Below are 12967 nucleotides of genomic sequence, written 5' to 3' on the forward strand. Positions count from 1 at the left end.
CTTGAAGTAAACGCCTTGTTTTTCAATGAAAAAATCCCACAAATGTTGAGATAGGCAGTTCCACAGTATTTTATGGTTTGTGTGGACCACATTCGGTTGTGCATGTACAGTATAACCTTCTGTTAGTAGAACATGTTGTATTACAAGAAAACGGAAAAGTTCCTCGTGATTCCTGACAGAAAAAGTTAGCAATATTAAATATAGCTACACATTTTTGATAAATTCATGCATTTTAAGCATTTTCTTCAATGATAATTTATTCAGAATCATCAAAATCAATCTAGATACAGTAGTTTGCATCCCTGTCATACTTACAATCAATAAAGCGTAGTAAAAGAATTTTGTTTTCTGTTAGACATATCAATATATTAATAAAACTTATATTTAAAATTTATTTAAGAAAAATTTAAACTTCATTTTTCTTGCGTACGTGACAAAATTTGTCACGTACGCAAAAGTGACAATATTTAAATCGAGTATTTTTTTTTATTAAGAAATTTATGCACCTAAAAAAAACTTTTTTTTCCAATTTAAAACCTGAGTAAAATAAATCTTAAATAAGTGAAATGAAATTTAATTTTGAGGGAAATATATACGCTGTATCATAAAATATAAATAAATACAGGGTTTGACAAATCAGAAAAAAATTTAAACGACGGCCAAATTCCGTAGGAGCCAAGCATGGGTTTTTTCATGAGAAAAGTGTCTTAAATAACTTTTTTTTACCTTTCTGGGAATTGATGACCCCTTCCCAGGGCCTTCAACTAGATACTTTGTTACCTGGGGCAAGCCGGAATTTTGGCTCCCCTTAGTAAAAGAAACAGTTAAAAGGCGACTCCCATTCTGGTCCAGCGTCTCGAGCACCAGACCCGCCTGCTCTCTCCAGTTGCGGCTCTGCTCCTTTCCATATTGAAAGACAGTTAATTATGGAATCAGAAAATTTTGAGCCATCCCTAGCTTCTGATTTAGCAATCACATATACAAAATTTCAGGCGTCAATACAGATTTTCCAGTCACCATGGTGACCTGGCGCCTGGGATTTGTCCCACCCTGGAATAAATAAAGATGTATATACTGTATATATTTTTTGGATTTACTTGTATTCTTTGTACATACTCGTTTTCGTAACCCCGCCCAGGGATTTCGGGATTTATGAAATCTGGGGGGGAGACCCAGGGGATCCTGGGTTCGTTGTAACGAACTTTTATTGTATAATGAGCAATATTAATTTGAAAAATTATAAAAATTTAAGTAATCTTCCGCACAACTTGAAAATATGCACTTATTCTGAAAATTATTCAATTACATACTTTTACACACACATTAATGCTAAAAAGAGGTTAAAATATGCAAGGGCGTAGCCATAAATTTTGTTCGGGGGATCAAAGTGATAGAACAATAGATTTGGCCATCTTTTTCCCTTTTTTCGGTCATTTTCTCAGATTTTGGGGGGGGGGGACTTGCGGGGCTGCCACCCCCCCCCCCCCCCCGCTACATCCTTGAAAATATGTAAATGCTAAAAACAGCTCTATTCACAACAAAATTACAAATAGTGCAAAAGAAAGCAAACATAAAAAAAGTCAATTTCCCGTCTCCCACACACTGGGTGACAAGTTGTATAATAACCAAGAATGGCCACTAAAGCAGAGTTTTCCAAAGTGTGGAAACACTGCGATGAGAGTCCTGAGGGTCGGTAGAAGCTGTGGGTTTAGTATAGGATCCTATGGGTCAGCTTGAGTTGCGAGAGATGAAAAAGAATTTTTTTTTAGAAGAAGGGCTATCGAACAAAAAGTTTGGGAAACTTTTCTCTGAAGCAGCGGTTCTCAACCGGTGCTCCGTGTGCACTTCCCGGGGGCTCCGCCGCCACTCGAAGAAAATAAAATAAATCAGTAAATTTGATAAATGAATAAAAGAGGAGCCCACGGGCTCCGCCATAGAAATTTTACGCCGAATAGAGGCGACCATTGATGCATGTTTGTGTTTGAGTACAGGTGATCATTTGTGGAGATTTTACTGCATTTATAAAAATATACTGGAACCCTTCCTATACTTCTCATTACGTTTCTGACCTTACTCATTTGCACGACGTTTGACTTCAGTTGCTATATATTCCTATACATTATCCCCATATACAGGGCCATATTTCGGCATGGGCAAATGAAGCCTTCATAACTTTGAGCCCCCGAAATTCAAACAACATACATTCACTGACTAATTAACATCTTTGACTCTTGCCGCAAGAGCCTCCTAATTCCTGCTTTACCCAGGGCCCTGACTGTATACACTTCAATTAATCAACGTTTTCACATCGATTTGAACTCGCAAGTTTTGGAAAACACCATTTCTATCAATCGATATCAAATAATTTTTCAATTGGTAAAACCGTTTCATTGAAATACAGTGTTTCCCGGTTTTCAAAAACACATAATGAAGAAACGTTGTAAGCGGAAAAACTAAGCGGGATCGACTGTAGTTTCTCATGCATATTTTTTATTGAAAAAGCCATAAAATGACTTGACCATAAATGATGATAAAAAGCCATAAAATGATGATTGACTGGTTCAATGGCTTTTGACAGGAACTGAAATAATTATTGAACGGGCTATGGTATGCTGATAGCCAGGACCGTAACTAGGATTTTTGCCGACCGGGGCAAATATGATTTTACCGCCCCCACATTCGATAATTTTGTAACGGTGTTCTCTGTTCCCACCTAAAACTGCCGCCCCCTAAATTTTGCTACCCGGGGCAGTTGCCTCCTCTCTAGTTCCGGCCCTGCTGATAGCAAACATGTACACTATTAGTTCTTTCTTTAAGAGAAAAATCTTTCGACAACGGAACGCAATACATCATCTACTTTTTGCTTAGATATAGAAACCAAAAGCCAAACAAACAAGTATAGGATGTTTTACATAAGGTTTAAATAACATATTTTTCTGTTAAATCTCTGAATGAATGCCGTAAAATTGCTTGAGACTTTAGCAACAGTAATGTTATGATAGTATAATATTTCTTCTGAAGCATAATATTTTGAATCAAAACGACAGATTTTTCACAAAATGTTTTTTTTTGGGAAACGTCTGTAAAAAGGGGGGGGGAAAGGAAATTTTCGAAAAAAGTTTCAGTTATACGGTTTTCGCATTTATACGACGCGTCGTATAAACGAGGTTCCATTAGTTGAGCCTGGGCCTCCCCAACATTTTTAGTAAGTTTACGCCTATGTTGTTGAGTAAACTTAACTATGGTGGTGTTCCCCCACATGTAGTCAGAGCTATTAGTGACTAACTGTCTGAAAGAACTCAGCAGGTCCGTGTCGGAAGCTGTGTGTCGAGACCCGTGCAAGTTACAAGCTGTATAATTCAAGAATCCGTTTTCGGGCCTGTGCTCTTTTCTGTTTTCGTTCACGACCTCCCACCTGCACTTGGTTCCATACAAGTTTTCATGTACGCAGATGACGTAAAATTTTATACGAACATCCATGACTTTAACTCATGCTTCATCCTTAAGGCTGCATGTGACAGGCTTCGCAGATGGTGTCAATCCAACGAACTTCCCATATCGCTCTCAAAAACTGTGGTTCTCAATCTCGGGTACAGCAATGCAGGTTGTCAGCACTCAATTGGTAACGTCTGTCTTCCATCGGTCACTGAACACCGTGATCTTGGCATCCCCATGAATATTTCTTTGAATTTTTCGGGCCATTACTGTGAAATCTCAGCTCGTGCCAAGAGACTACCATATTTGATTTTTTTATACATATCGCAAATGCAACAACTTTACACTTACTTATTCAGGCATTCAATACATTTGTAAGACCTATGCTAGAACATGCTTCACCTGTATGGTCCCCTTACCGAGTGGGAATTATCAAGACGCTTGAACAGCCACAAAAGAGATTTAGAAAGAACCTACCTGTTCTCCGCAAAAAATCCTATAGAGAAAGACTGGAACACCTGAATCAACACTCACTCGAATGGCGCCGACTTTTCCTTGACCTAGTATTTCTCTACAAAATACAGAGAGGACTAACATTCATAGCAGTTGATCGCCCCTCACTTACATCAACTCAACAACAAGAGCCCACGAATTTACTATCAGAATTCCATTCTGTCGAAATAATACAAGATATAACACAGCTTTTTCATTCGCGCAGCCCGCATATGGAACTCATATGGAACCCGCTGGGACTGTAGCGAAGCCCACAGTCCATCGGTTTAAAGCCGATTTAAAAAAAAAACATGATCTGGCTCCCATCTTCGATTTTCTTTTTTTTTTCCATCTTCTTTCTTTTTAATTTTTAATTTTTATTTATCATTAGTTTTATTTTATTTTCGAGGGATTTTCAGTTTTTATCATTTCTGAGCCAGCTACTGTTTTATGTGTTTCTGGTTTTAACTTTTCATTATATTCTCCCAGGTTTCATGGGTGTATAGAGACATACACAACCTTGTGTGGTATTTGGATTTTAACCCATACGAGATAGTTGTAAGTAGTCTACGCGGCGCTTTACCGTCGGAAGTGCACATTTCCGCCACTAGATGGCGCCACCGGAAATGTTCTCGATTGATTTTTTTTCCGGATTTCACGCCTCTCGGACCAGACTTTCGCCTGGAAAAATGGCGGTATTTTTTCCGGATCTCACACCTCTCGAACCAGACTTCCTGTCGCCCGAGAAATGTCCGATATATATTTTCGAAATGGCGGTATTTTTTATATCACGTCCCGGATGTCGATCCGTTAAACTTTCCGACGTTATCTTGACCATGGGATGTTTTCGGCGGTTATCAACTAATTTCCGTTCTCACGGGGTGATTGTTCTTACTGATAATTACTGTACGCTCATTGGAGTTCAAATCCAAAGTAAAACTAAATGGGGCGGAGCCATACTCGTCCAATTGCGAGAGTTCCTTGATTTCACTCAGTGAGACCCCGTTTCTTTGAAACCTTGTTCGCAGTCTGTGCTTCTCATCATTTCTGCTCACCTAACCCCATCTACGGACCTGGTGGAGAAACCCAGCGGAGCTGAAAATCACAAGTCCCAGTCTACGGACTTTAGACCCACTACCGAGAAGAAAGTCAACTCGAGGCTCCAAGGCGAGAAGGACAAGACTCTGCCCCGATCCAGAACCGAAGCGACTGGGCAAGAGTGCTCCCCGGGCCCATCCGAACGTAGTGACGGCGGCGCAAGTGCCACCCCCATCGGCCGAGTGGAAGCTGACGAAGTTCGTAAGCCCGCCTCCCCGGCCTCTGTCTACTCGTCCTCGGCGTCATCCACGTCGTCGGACTCCGAATCGTCAGCCAACCTTGACTTGGCACGGGACCTGTTCGACTTTGCCAAGGCTTGCATACAAAACACCGTCCAGCAATGCTCGAAGAAAGAGAGACGAGCTACTCTACAAAAATTCCTAAAAGAGGCTGATCGAATTCTAGAACGATAGCCGACGAGACAAAACAAGGAGCCGAGAGTAGCTCCCATATTTAGCGACATTAGTGTTGCAAACTCTATCTTTTTCTACGCTTCCTTTACCCATCTTTCCAAAAATATTTCCTAAAAAATCCCATAAAAACTTAAAAATTTTTAAAAAACTTTCAAAAAAAAAAAAAAAATAAAAATCACTTATTTAAGTGAAATCTCTTCTCCATCTATCGCTACGAACTTTTTTAATATGACTAATTCTATTCCTCTTTTTTCTTCACCTTCTAATTAATAATTTTTAATAAATTGTGTTTTTGTGTATTTTCATTCCTTTTCAGCCAATCCCTGACAAGCAACTCTTCCGACCAATGAGGATGAGCCACGACGAACCAAGATGGCGTCGCAGAAGCAGTCCACTTTACTTTTCCTGCCGAAAATATTAATAAGTAATATGACTAATAAGTTCGGAAAGACATGTTTGATTTTTCCTGGTTAATTAAGTTTTTAATTAACGTAGACAAGCTCCCAAATTCTTGCATACCACACGCACTTCACTTTACACAAACATTTGCACCCTTGCCTTTCTCTTCACAGTGGTCCCCCGCGGGCCGGTTTTGAAGGCGGCAGATGTCTGTAAACAGATAGGCCCCGCCAGAAATCTTTGAACTTTGAACTTTGAACATCATTTCTGCTCGTGTTCTGTAGCTGATAAGATGGATCTGAACGTGGACTACAAGGCTCAAATTCTGAAACATCCGAAAAAAATCTTAGATACATTAGAAAAAGAAGTCGAGTATTTGCCACCAGAACTTTCTAAAGTCGTCGTCTGTGGAAAAGAGCACCCAATACCACGACAACATGCCGCTAATGGCGATAGCGGACTTAGGTATTCTTTTAGTGGTCTCAGATTGACAGCCAAGCTTTAGTTGCCAGTTCTCCAAGAGGTGAGAGATGTTATACAAGCAGCTACGGGATGCCAATTCAATTTCGTCCTCATCAATCGCTATGCTGACGGGACTCGTCGAATCGGGAATCATCGAGACGATGAATCTGACCTGGAGGCTGATTATCCGATAGCAACGCTATCACTTTGAGCTGAAAGGAAGATGATGTTCACCCGTAAAGGTTTTGCTTCCGTTACATACACTCTTCCGGACAACTCCCTACTAACTATGAAAGCGCCAACGAATCGATTCTGGACACACGGGATTCCTGCCGCCCCCGAGGTGAAGGAAGCAAGAGTCAGCCTGACGTTCCGTAAGATGTGCAACGGTCCTGATGTTTCACCACCACCGATGAAAAAATTAAAGACAGATGTAAAGGTAATTGAATTTTCAAACTTTTCATTTATCAGAATGATGTTTTATTTCTGAGCTTCATTTGGTGAGATTTACTCATATCCCTTTTTTTTTATACACTGCTGGCCACCGTAAATGCAACACCCTGAAGGAAGCATGCAAATAATATGAAATTTACAACATGCATTAGCGGAGGTGAGATATGCAAATGATTAGAATTTCAGCGCAGACGCACATCACGCGCGCCTGTGGCGCCACTTCAAAGCGCTATTTAAGGCTTGGAGATTTCGACGATTTGAAGTACGGCAATTGTGTTTTTCTTGTGGTTTTTTCAAAAAAACGATCAATTATGCCTCGTAGAAAACAGCGATCATCTTTTGATCAAGTATCCGAGTTCGACAGAGGAAGGATAGTGGCCTACCGAGATTGTGGATTATCTTTCAGGGAAATCGGTAGTCGTGTTGGACGAAACCAAACAACTGTAATGCGGATATGTGATCGTTGGATGCAGGAGGGTACGACGGACCGACGTGTTCGATCGCATCCACCTCAGTGCACCACTTCACGTGATGACAGGCGTATTGTGCGTATGGCAGTGACGGATCGCTCAGCCACATCACGAACCATAGCACAGCACATTCAGTCTGTACCGCATTATCCAGTGTCTGCGCGTACCATTCGACGCCGTTTACAGCAGAGTGGTCTGTCCGCAAGACGTCCATTGCTTCATCTACCCTTGACGCAGAACCACAGACGTCTCCGCCGCCAATGGTGCGATGAAAGAAGGATGTGGACGGCACAATGGAATGAAATTGTCTTTACTGACGAGTCACGCTTCTGTCTGCAACACCACGATGGTCGGATTCGAGTCTGGAGACACCGTAGAGAGAGGATGCTGAACAGCTGCGTTATGCACCGCCACACTGGTCCTGCACCGGGTATTATGGTATGGGGCGGTATTGGATATCACTCTCGCACTCCTCTAGTACGCATTGCCGGTACTTTAAAAAGCCAGCGCTACATCTCCGAGGTGTAGGAGCCAGTTGTCCTTCCTTACCTTCAGGGCTTGCCCACAGCCATATTTCAACGGGATAATGCGCGACCACACGTGGCACGCATTGTCCAAAGGTTCTTCGTCAATCGCCAGATTGAATTGCTTCCCTGGCCAGCTCGCTCTCCGGATCTTTCGCCGATAGAAAACATGTGGTCCATGGTTGCTCAACGATTGACCCAGATTACATCCCCAGCTGCCACACCAGATAAACTTTGGCAACGCGTGGAAGCTGCTTGGTCTGCTGTACCCCAAGAACACACCCAAAGTCTCTTTGAATCAATGCCGAGGCGTGTGGCACCGATGATCTCCAACAATGGCGGCTACTCTGGCTACTTATTTTGGCAGGAACCACATTTCACAGAAGTCTATAAATTTAATCATTTGATGCTTGGTCAGCATGTTATCTACAAAATAAATATTGTTGCGATATCTCTTGTCTTTCTTGGTGTTGCAATTTGGGTGGCCAGCAGTGTATATTATTATAGGATAACGGTGCTTTTTCACCATCCGATATCCCTCAGCATCATTTTGAACTGGGTAATGCGGTGTACGTAAAGGTGTGCAATTTTAGAAGTGATGTATATTGCCATTTAAGAAGATACGCCCTATATAGACAAAAATATTACCCTACGAAAGATGGTATCACTCTCACGAAAGAGGACTTTATGGAATTATGTGACAGTGATGGCGTGATCCGCCGGTCTCTAGCATACGACAAGGGTGAGTACGAAAATTCAATTAACGATCACGTAAAAGTGCGCGTTCGCGGTAAGACTGTTTTCATAGAGAAAGTCAAGGGTGTCTCCACATGTATCGTGTTGTCTGAAGATGAGTGGAACAATTTAATTTTTACTGAAAATAACGTACTTTCTAGTATAACCCTGCTAGTGCATAATGACGCCGATTTATTATCGGTATATGATCCCCCCTCATCAAAGTTTAGAACTTGGAGAAGACCAGATTTCTATTCTCCGCCAATTTGTGAAAGATGTGTTCTGTGATTTTGTTTTTCGTATTTTATTCGGAAACGTTGATTGGAATGATTTTGAATTCACCCGGTGCTTCAACGAAAGACTTTTAACGTGCACTTACATGCATGAACTTGGACGATTTCGCTTCCAAACTCAAGGACACTATCATATCAAACAATGATCAAAATGAAATTATTGAATTTTCTGGTGACATACGTGTCGAAGACTACATCGATCTAGATTTTTTCAAATCGATTCGTATTTCAGATTTGATTAAGGAGGCTGAACGACGATTTATCCAAACACCCTATTCCCTCATGTATAACCCTTATTAGCCTTGTATCGATCTTTATTCATTGTATAATCATTATTTATCTCATTTGATAAATGTTTTCTTACTTTCAATTGGTTGTGTTTCATTTGTGTACTGTTTTTAAATAACCAACGCAAGACAATTTTGTTTTTTAGACTAAATACTTTATTTCTTGAATAATAATCGTACAGCAAAATTTTTCTTTACATATTGATAAACAGCAAAATCATTTCCTTTTCTGTTTAGTTTCTTAACAATACTTTCTAAAGCTACATTTCTACTTCTCTGTATAACAAAGAACACAGCGTATTGTCCACATACATTGGAGGTAGGTGATTGTAGAGGAGTCGAGTTCCATAAAATGTTTTTATATCTTTTTGTAAATGATGCAATTTCTTTTCCGTAAGTCTCTGGCTTCTGTCCGTATGAATCGAAAAATTCCAAGGTGTTCTTGTCCGGAATGTTGATTGCCATCCAGTGAGAACCAGGTTCTGTGTGCTTATCCGCGTTCACAACTAAAGACGCCGGATAGGTTTGAATATGTACAGGTAGCATGTCACATGGAAACACATCGATGAAGTATGGTGTTTCGCGTTCTAAAATTGTTTTTATTTGAGATGAGTACATATTTAACTGCTGAAATCGTCGAGGATGTTTCGTGCCTGATTTATTTCTATGACGTTGTCGAACTTCAAATAGACAATGATGGAAACTTGTTGGACGAGCGGAGCTTTAAACTTTGTTTCCAGTCGTAGGTTGCCGTGTCTGATCAGATTGAAATGCTCGCCTTGGCAGAGATCGGCGCTCAGATCAAAGGCGTAGATAGCGTATCCCAATGGAAACTCACTTCTAGAGATATCTATACCCCTGTCTTGACAGGCTTTTTCAGTCCCTAAAAACAAACTATGATACGCTCTGACATATAATCCTTGATCATATTGGGGCTCTAGAGGCTTGAAAGGAACTGGCTGTCCGTCAGTATACGTGGCTATGAAGTTAAGGTCGTAATGTTTAAACTCGAACGGCGATTTGCTATACGATCCCGAAAAAGCGTCGTTGTCTACTAAAGAGACTACCACTCTTTTGGGTAGTTGTCCAACGACGACACTGTCTTGAACCCACGACATGCTTCCCTGATGTAGCGAGTAAACTTTACACACTACTCTGTCTATCGGATACTTGGCTGAAGTATGACTTAGAGCTTTCGCATGTCCTACAAGCACACCAGGAGACACTTTGACGTGCCTTATGTATAAACATGCGTCACGGAGAACAACTCTGAAGTTTGCACTTTTGTCTGGTGAAAGCAGACAGAATTCTGACTTGCTACGAATCATCTTTATTCTTAGAGAAACGAGATTCAGCAAGAGTCGCTGTTGACAAAATATGTCCCCTTGAATCGAACCAATCATGTCGACGGTCTTACTTTCTTCGATGAACGCCGCTCACTGTATTAAACCCTCATTGGGGTCCTTTGACGTCGGGTCCACATTACTCATTTTTCCGGCAGTGTCTTTATGAAAGAGTTCTGTTGTCAGTTGGCTGGTTTTGCTTTCGTTACCGTGGTTCAAGAGTTTTTCTATCATAGCTCGGTAGGGGTACGTGTTACTGGAAGATGATATCAGACGGTCATTCAGAGAAACATCAACCTGGGAAAACATGGATTGCAAGAAAAGGTTCACGGGTGCGACTTTACTCTCTTTATCTAGAAAAGTCCCATTACCTTTCACGACCTTAGCTTTCACGTGAATTAATGTTTGAGAGAGATCCAGATACCCATCACCACTTCCTCCAATGTTAAATTCCAGAGGGCCTCCATCGGAGACGTTTGAAAGCGGGTAATAGGTGACCCCTTTTCCGCTTTCTATGGTAGTTTGTGTTCCGGGTAGAGTGAAAAAGTTGAGTTCAGATTTTGCCAGTTGAGAATCCTTCAAGAGAAAAGCCATCACGGATCGAAAATATCGTGTGTGTTCCCCCTGGGTCGTTTGGCTAAAATGATGCGTTTCGCCTTCTTGCGTTTCCTTTTATGCCCCGCTCCAAACGTGGATCGAGTTTTGGCCACTGCTTTTTCTGTCAGTATCTTTCCAGCTTCACCCATTCGTCTTTTCGCTGCTCTTTTAACGTTTTCACCTTTCATTACGTCATCAACTATATCAGCGCCAGAGCGTAAAATCTGTCTGCCAACAGTTTTAGCACTTTTTTTAAGAAAAGGCATGGCTACTCTAAAAAGACTTCCGAATATGCTACTTAGTCCGTATCCTCTCTGCATTACAACACTCGAATAATACGGCAGGCCTTGTCCGACTTGGGCTTGTTGGACATAGTAGTCCTCAAACTGTTTAGTGCAACAATGGTATGGAACCTTCATCTTTCGTATCTAGTTCGTAAATGACAACGGATCGATAAGACCAGTGTTTTTATAATAGCTGTCTCATGCGGAAGTGAAGAATCAGAATCGACTTTCCTCTACTGAAAGGTATGTGATTTCCCGAACTATCTCGAATTTCTATCTCTATAGTCTGGAATTCTTTTCGAGCTATAGGGAGATAGTGAGGTCTATCATAATGAGAGCTTATAACCTCGTTATCTTTTCCTTTCACGCGAACGATTCTCAGTAGTAAAGCTTGCACATCTCTCACAACCTGAGGCTGCAAAATATCGGAATAGATGTACAAAACTGGAAAAAACACGTTTGTGACAGCAACGTAAGGACTTTCGGTAGTTTCTTCGATCAGCAGTGGTTCAAATTCCAGTAGCTCAGCAATGCCAGTTTTTAACAGAAGTTTTGCACCATCTTTCAGTGTTATTTTCACTTTCCTGGTGTTTTCATTGTAATTGAACAATACTTTGTTTCTTAAAGCTGGTATCTTCAAACCGTTCAAGAGATCTGGAACTGTCTCGTAATATCCGACTGGTACGTTTCTTCCTTGCAATTTACCATCACTAAGATCGAACTCGAACAGATTATTTTTTTCGGTTATATTGTACCACGTGTGAGAATAAACAATCTTCGAAAGCGCACATTCCCATTCGCCAGTCAAACTTATTGGAAATGGCAATCTTGTGACAAAATGGGATATAGTGTTTTCAGGATAGTATGACCCCGAACTGTCGCTGGGAAGTGTTACATAGAACGACATCTTGTTCAATGACCGATAATTGTGTGAACACTGTCACTTATATGCGTTTGAGATGACTCACCCATACGTTGAACTTGCTGTCGTAGCCTTTAAATTTTACGTAATACTCCATCCTACCTCTTACCTTGCGTCTCTTTAGAATTTTTTCTACTTGATAATACTCGCTCGGCTTCACTTTCTGCAATTCAGATTCGTAAAAAGTACCCTGGACAATCTCGCCACCAGAGTTGGCTATCCTGTACACTGGAGGTAAGCGCTCGAGTCTCTTTTTAATAGTGAAAATTTCACGAGTCCAATTATGTTCATATCCTTTCTCGAAAACCATTTTTGCGCGACTTATGAGGACCGTATCTCCAATGTCAAACTTGAACTTTGTCTTCACGGGTTTCAAGATATCCTTATACAGTTCATTCCAAACGACCGATTGATTCTCTTCGGTAACAAGAACGGGTTTAGTCTTTATACTGCGGTGCCATGTGTTATTGTAACTATGCATTAGTTTAGTTCGCTTAACACGTCTATGTATTTGTGCGTATTTTTATGTGTGAAATATTTGAACATTTTCTGTTTAAGAGTTCTGTTGAACCTCTCGACAACAGAGGCTTTTTTCTCGCTTTCTGTTGTAAAATGTATGACATTCATCGACATTAGATAAGCTTGTAGAGTTTTATTTTTGAAAATTTAAAGCTCAGATAAGCTTGTAGAGTTTTATTTTTGAAAATTTAAAGCTCAGATAAGCTTGTAGAGTTTTATTTTTGAAAATTTAAAGCTCAGA

General features: G+C 40.8%; 3 protein-coding genes across 3 annotated transcripts; all 3 read right to left on the bottom strand.

Moving 5' to 3' along the window:
• Positions 1 to 9681: 9681 nt before the first annotated feature.
• LOC149080365 (uncharacterized protein F54H12.2-like) lies at positions 9682 to 10464 on the bottom strand. The gene has a single exon (XM_089238722.1). The coding sequence runs from the start codon at positions 10462 to 10464 to the stop codon at positions 9682 to 9684; it is 783 nt and encodes a 260-aa protein (XP_089094848.1).
• Positions 10465 to 10497: 33 nt separating this feature from the next.
• Positions 10498 to 10998, bottom strand: LOC149080366 (uncharacterized protein F54H12.2-like). The gene has a single exon (XM_089238723.1). It carries the CDS (start codon positions 10996 to 10998, stop codon positions 10498 to 10500), a length of 501 nt encoding a protein of 166 aa, XP_089094849.1.
• Positions 10999 to 12229: 1231 nt separating this feature from the next.
• Positions 12230 to 12688, bottom strand: LOC149080367 (uncharacterized). Its single transcript, XM_089238724.1, has one exon. It carries the CDS (start codon positions 12686 to 12688, stop codon positions 12230 to 12232), a length of 459 nt encoding a protein of 152 aa, XP_089094850.1.
• Between the last annotated feature and the right edge of the window lie 279 nt (positions 12689 to 12967).

The sequence above is a fragment of the Pholcus phalangioides genome, unplaced genomic scaffold (genome assembly GCF_987345545.1).
Source record: "Pholcus phalangioides strain wild (caught in Gottingen) unplaced genomic scaffold, Ppha-v1.0 ptg000011l_1, whole genome shotgun sequence".
Lineage (NCBI taxonomy): Eukaryota > Metazoa > Arthropoda > Arachnida > Araneae > Pholcidae > Pholcus > Pholcus phalangioides.

What these genes read in the sequence shown, in the direction of transcription:
- LOC149080365 (XM_089238722.1), bottom strand. Translation starts at nt 10,464, where the DNA reads ATGATTGGTTCGATTCAAGGGGACATATTTTGTCAACAGCGACTCTTG.
- LOC149080367 (XM_089238724.1), bottom strand. Translation starts at nt 12,688, where the DNA reads ATGCATAGTTACAATAACACATGGCACCGCAGTATAAAGACTAAACCC.
- LOC149080366 (XM_089238723.1), bottom strand. Translation starts at nt 10,998, where the DNA reads ATGGCTTTTCTCTTGAAGGATTCTCAACTGGCAAAATCTGAACTCAAC.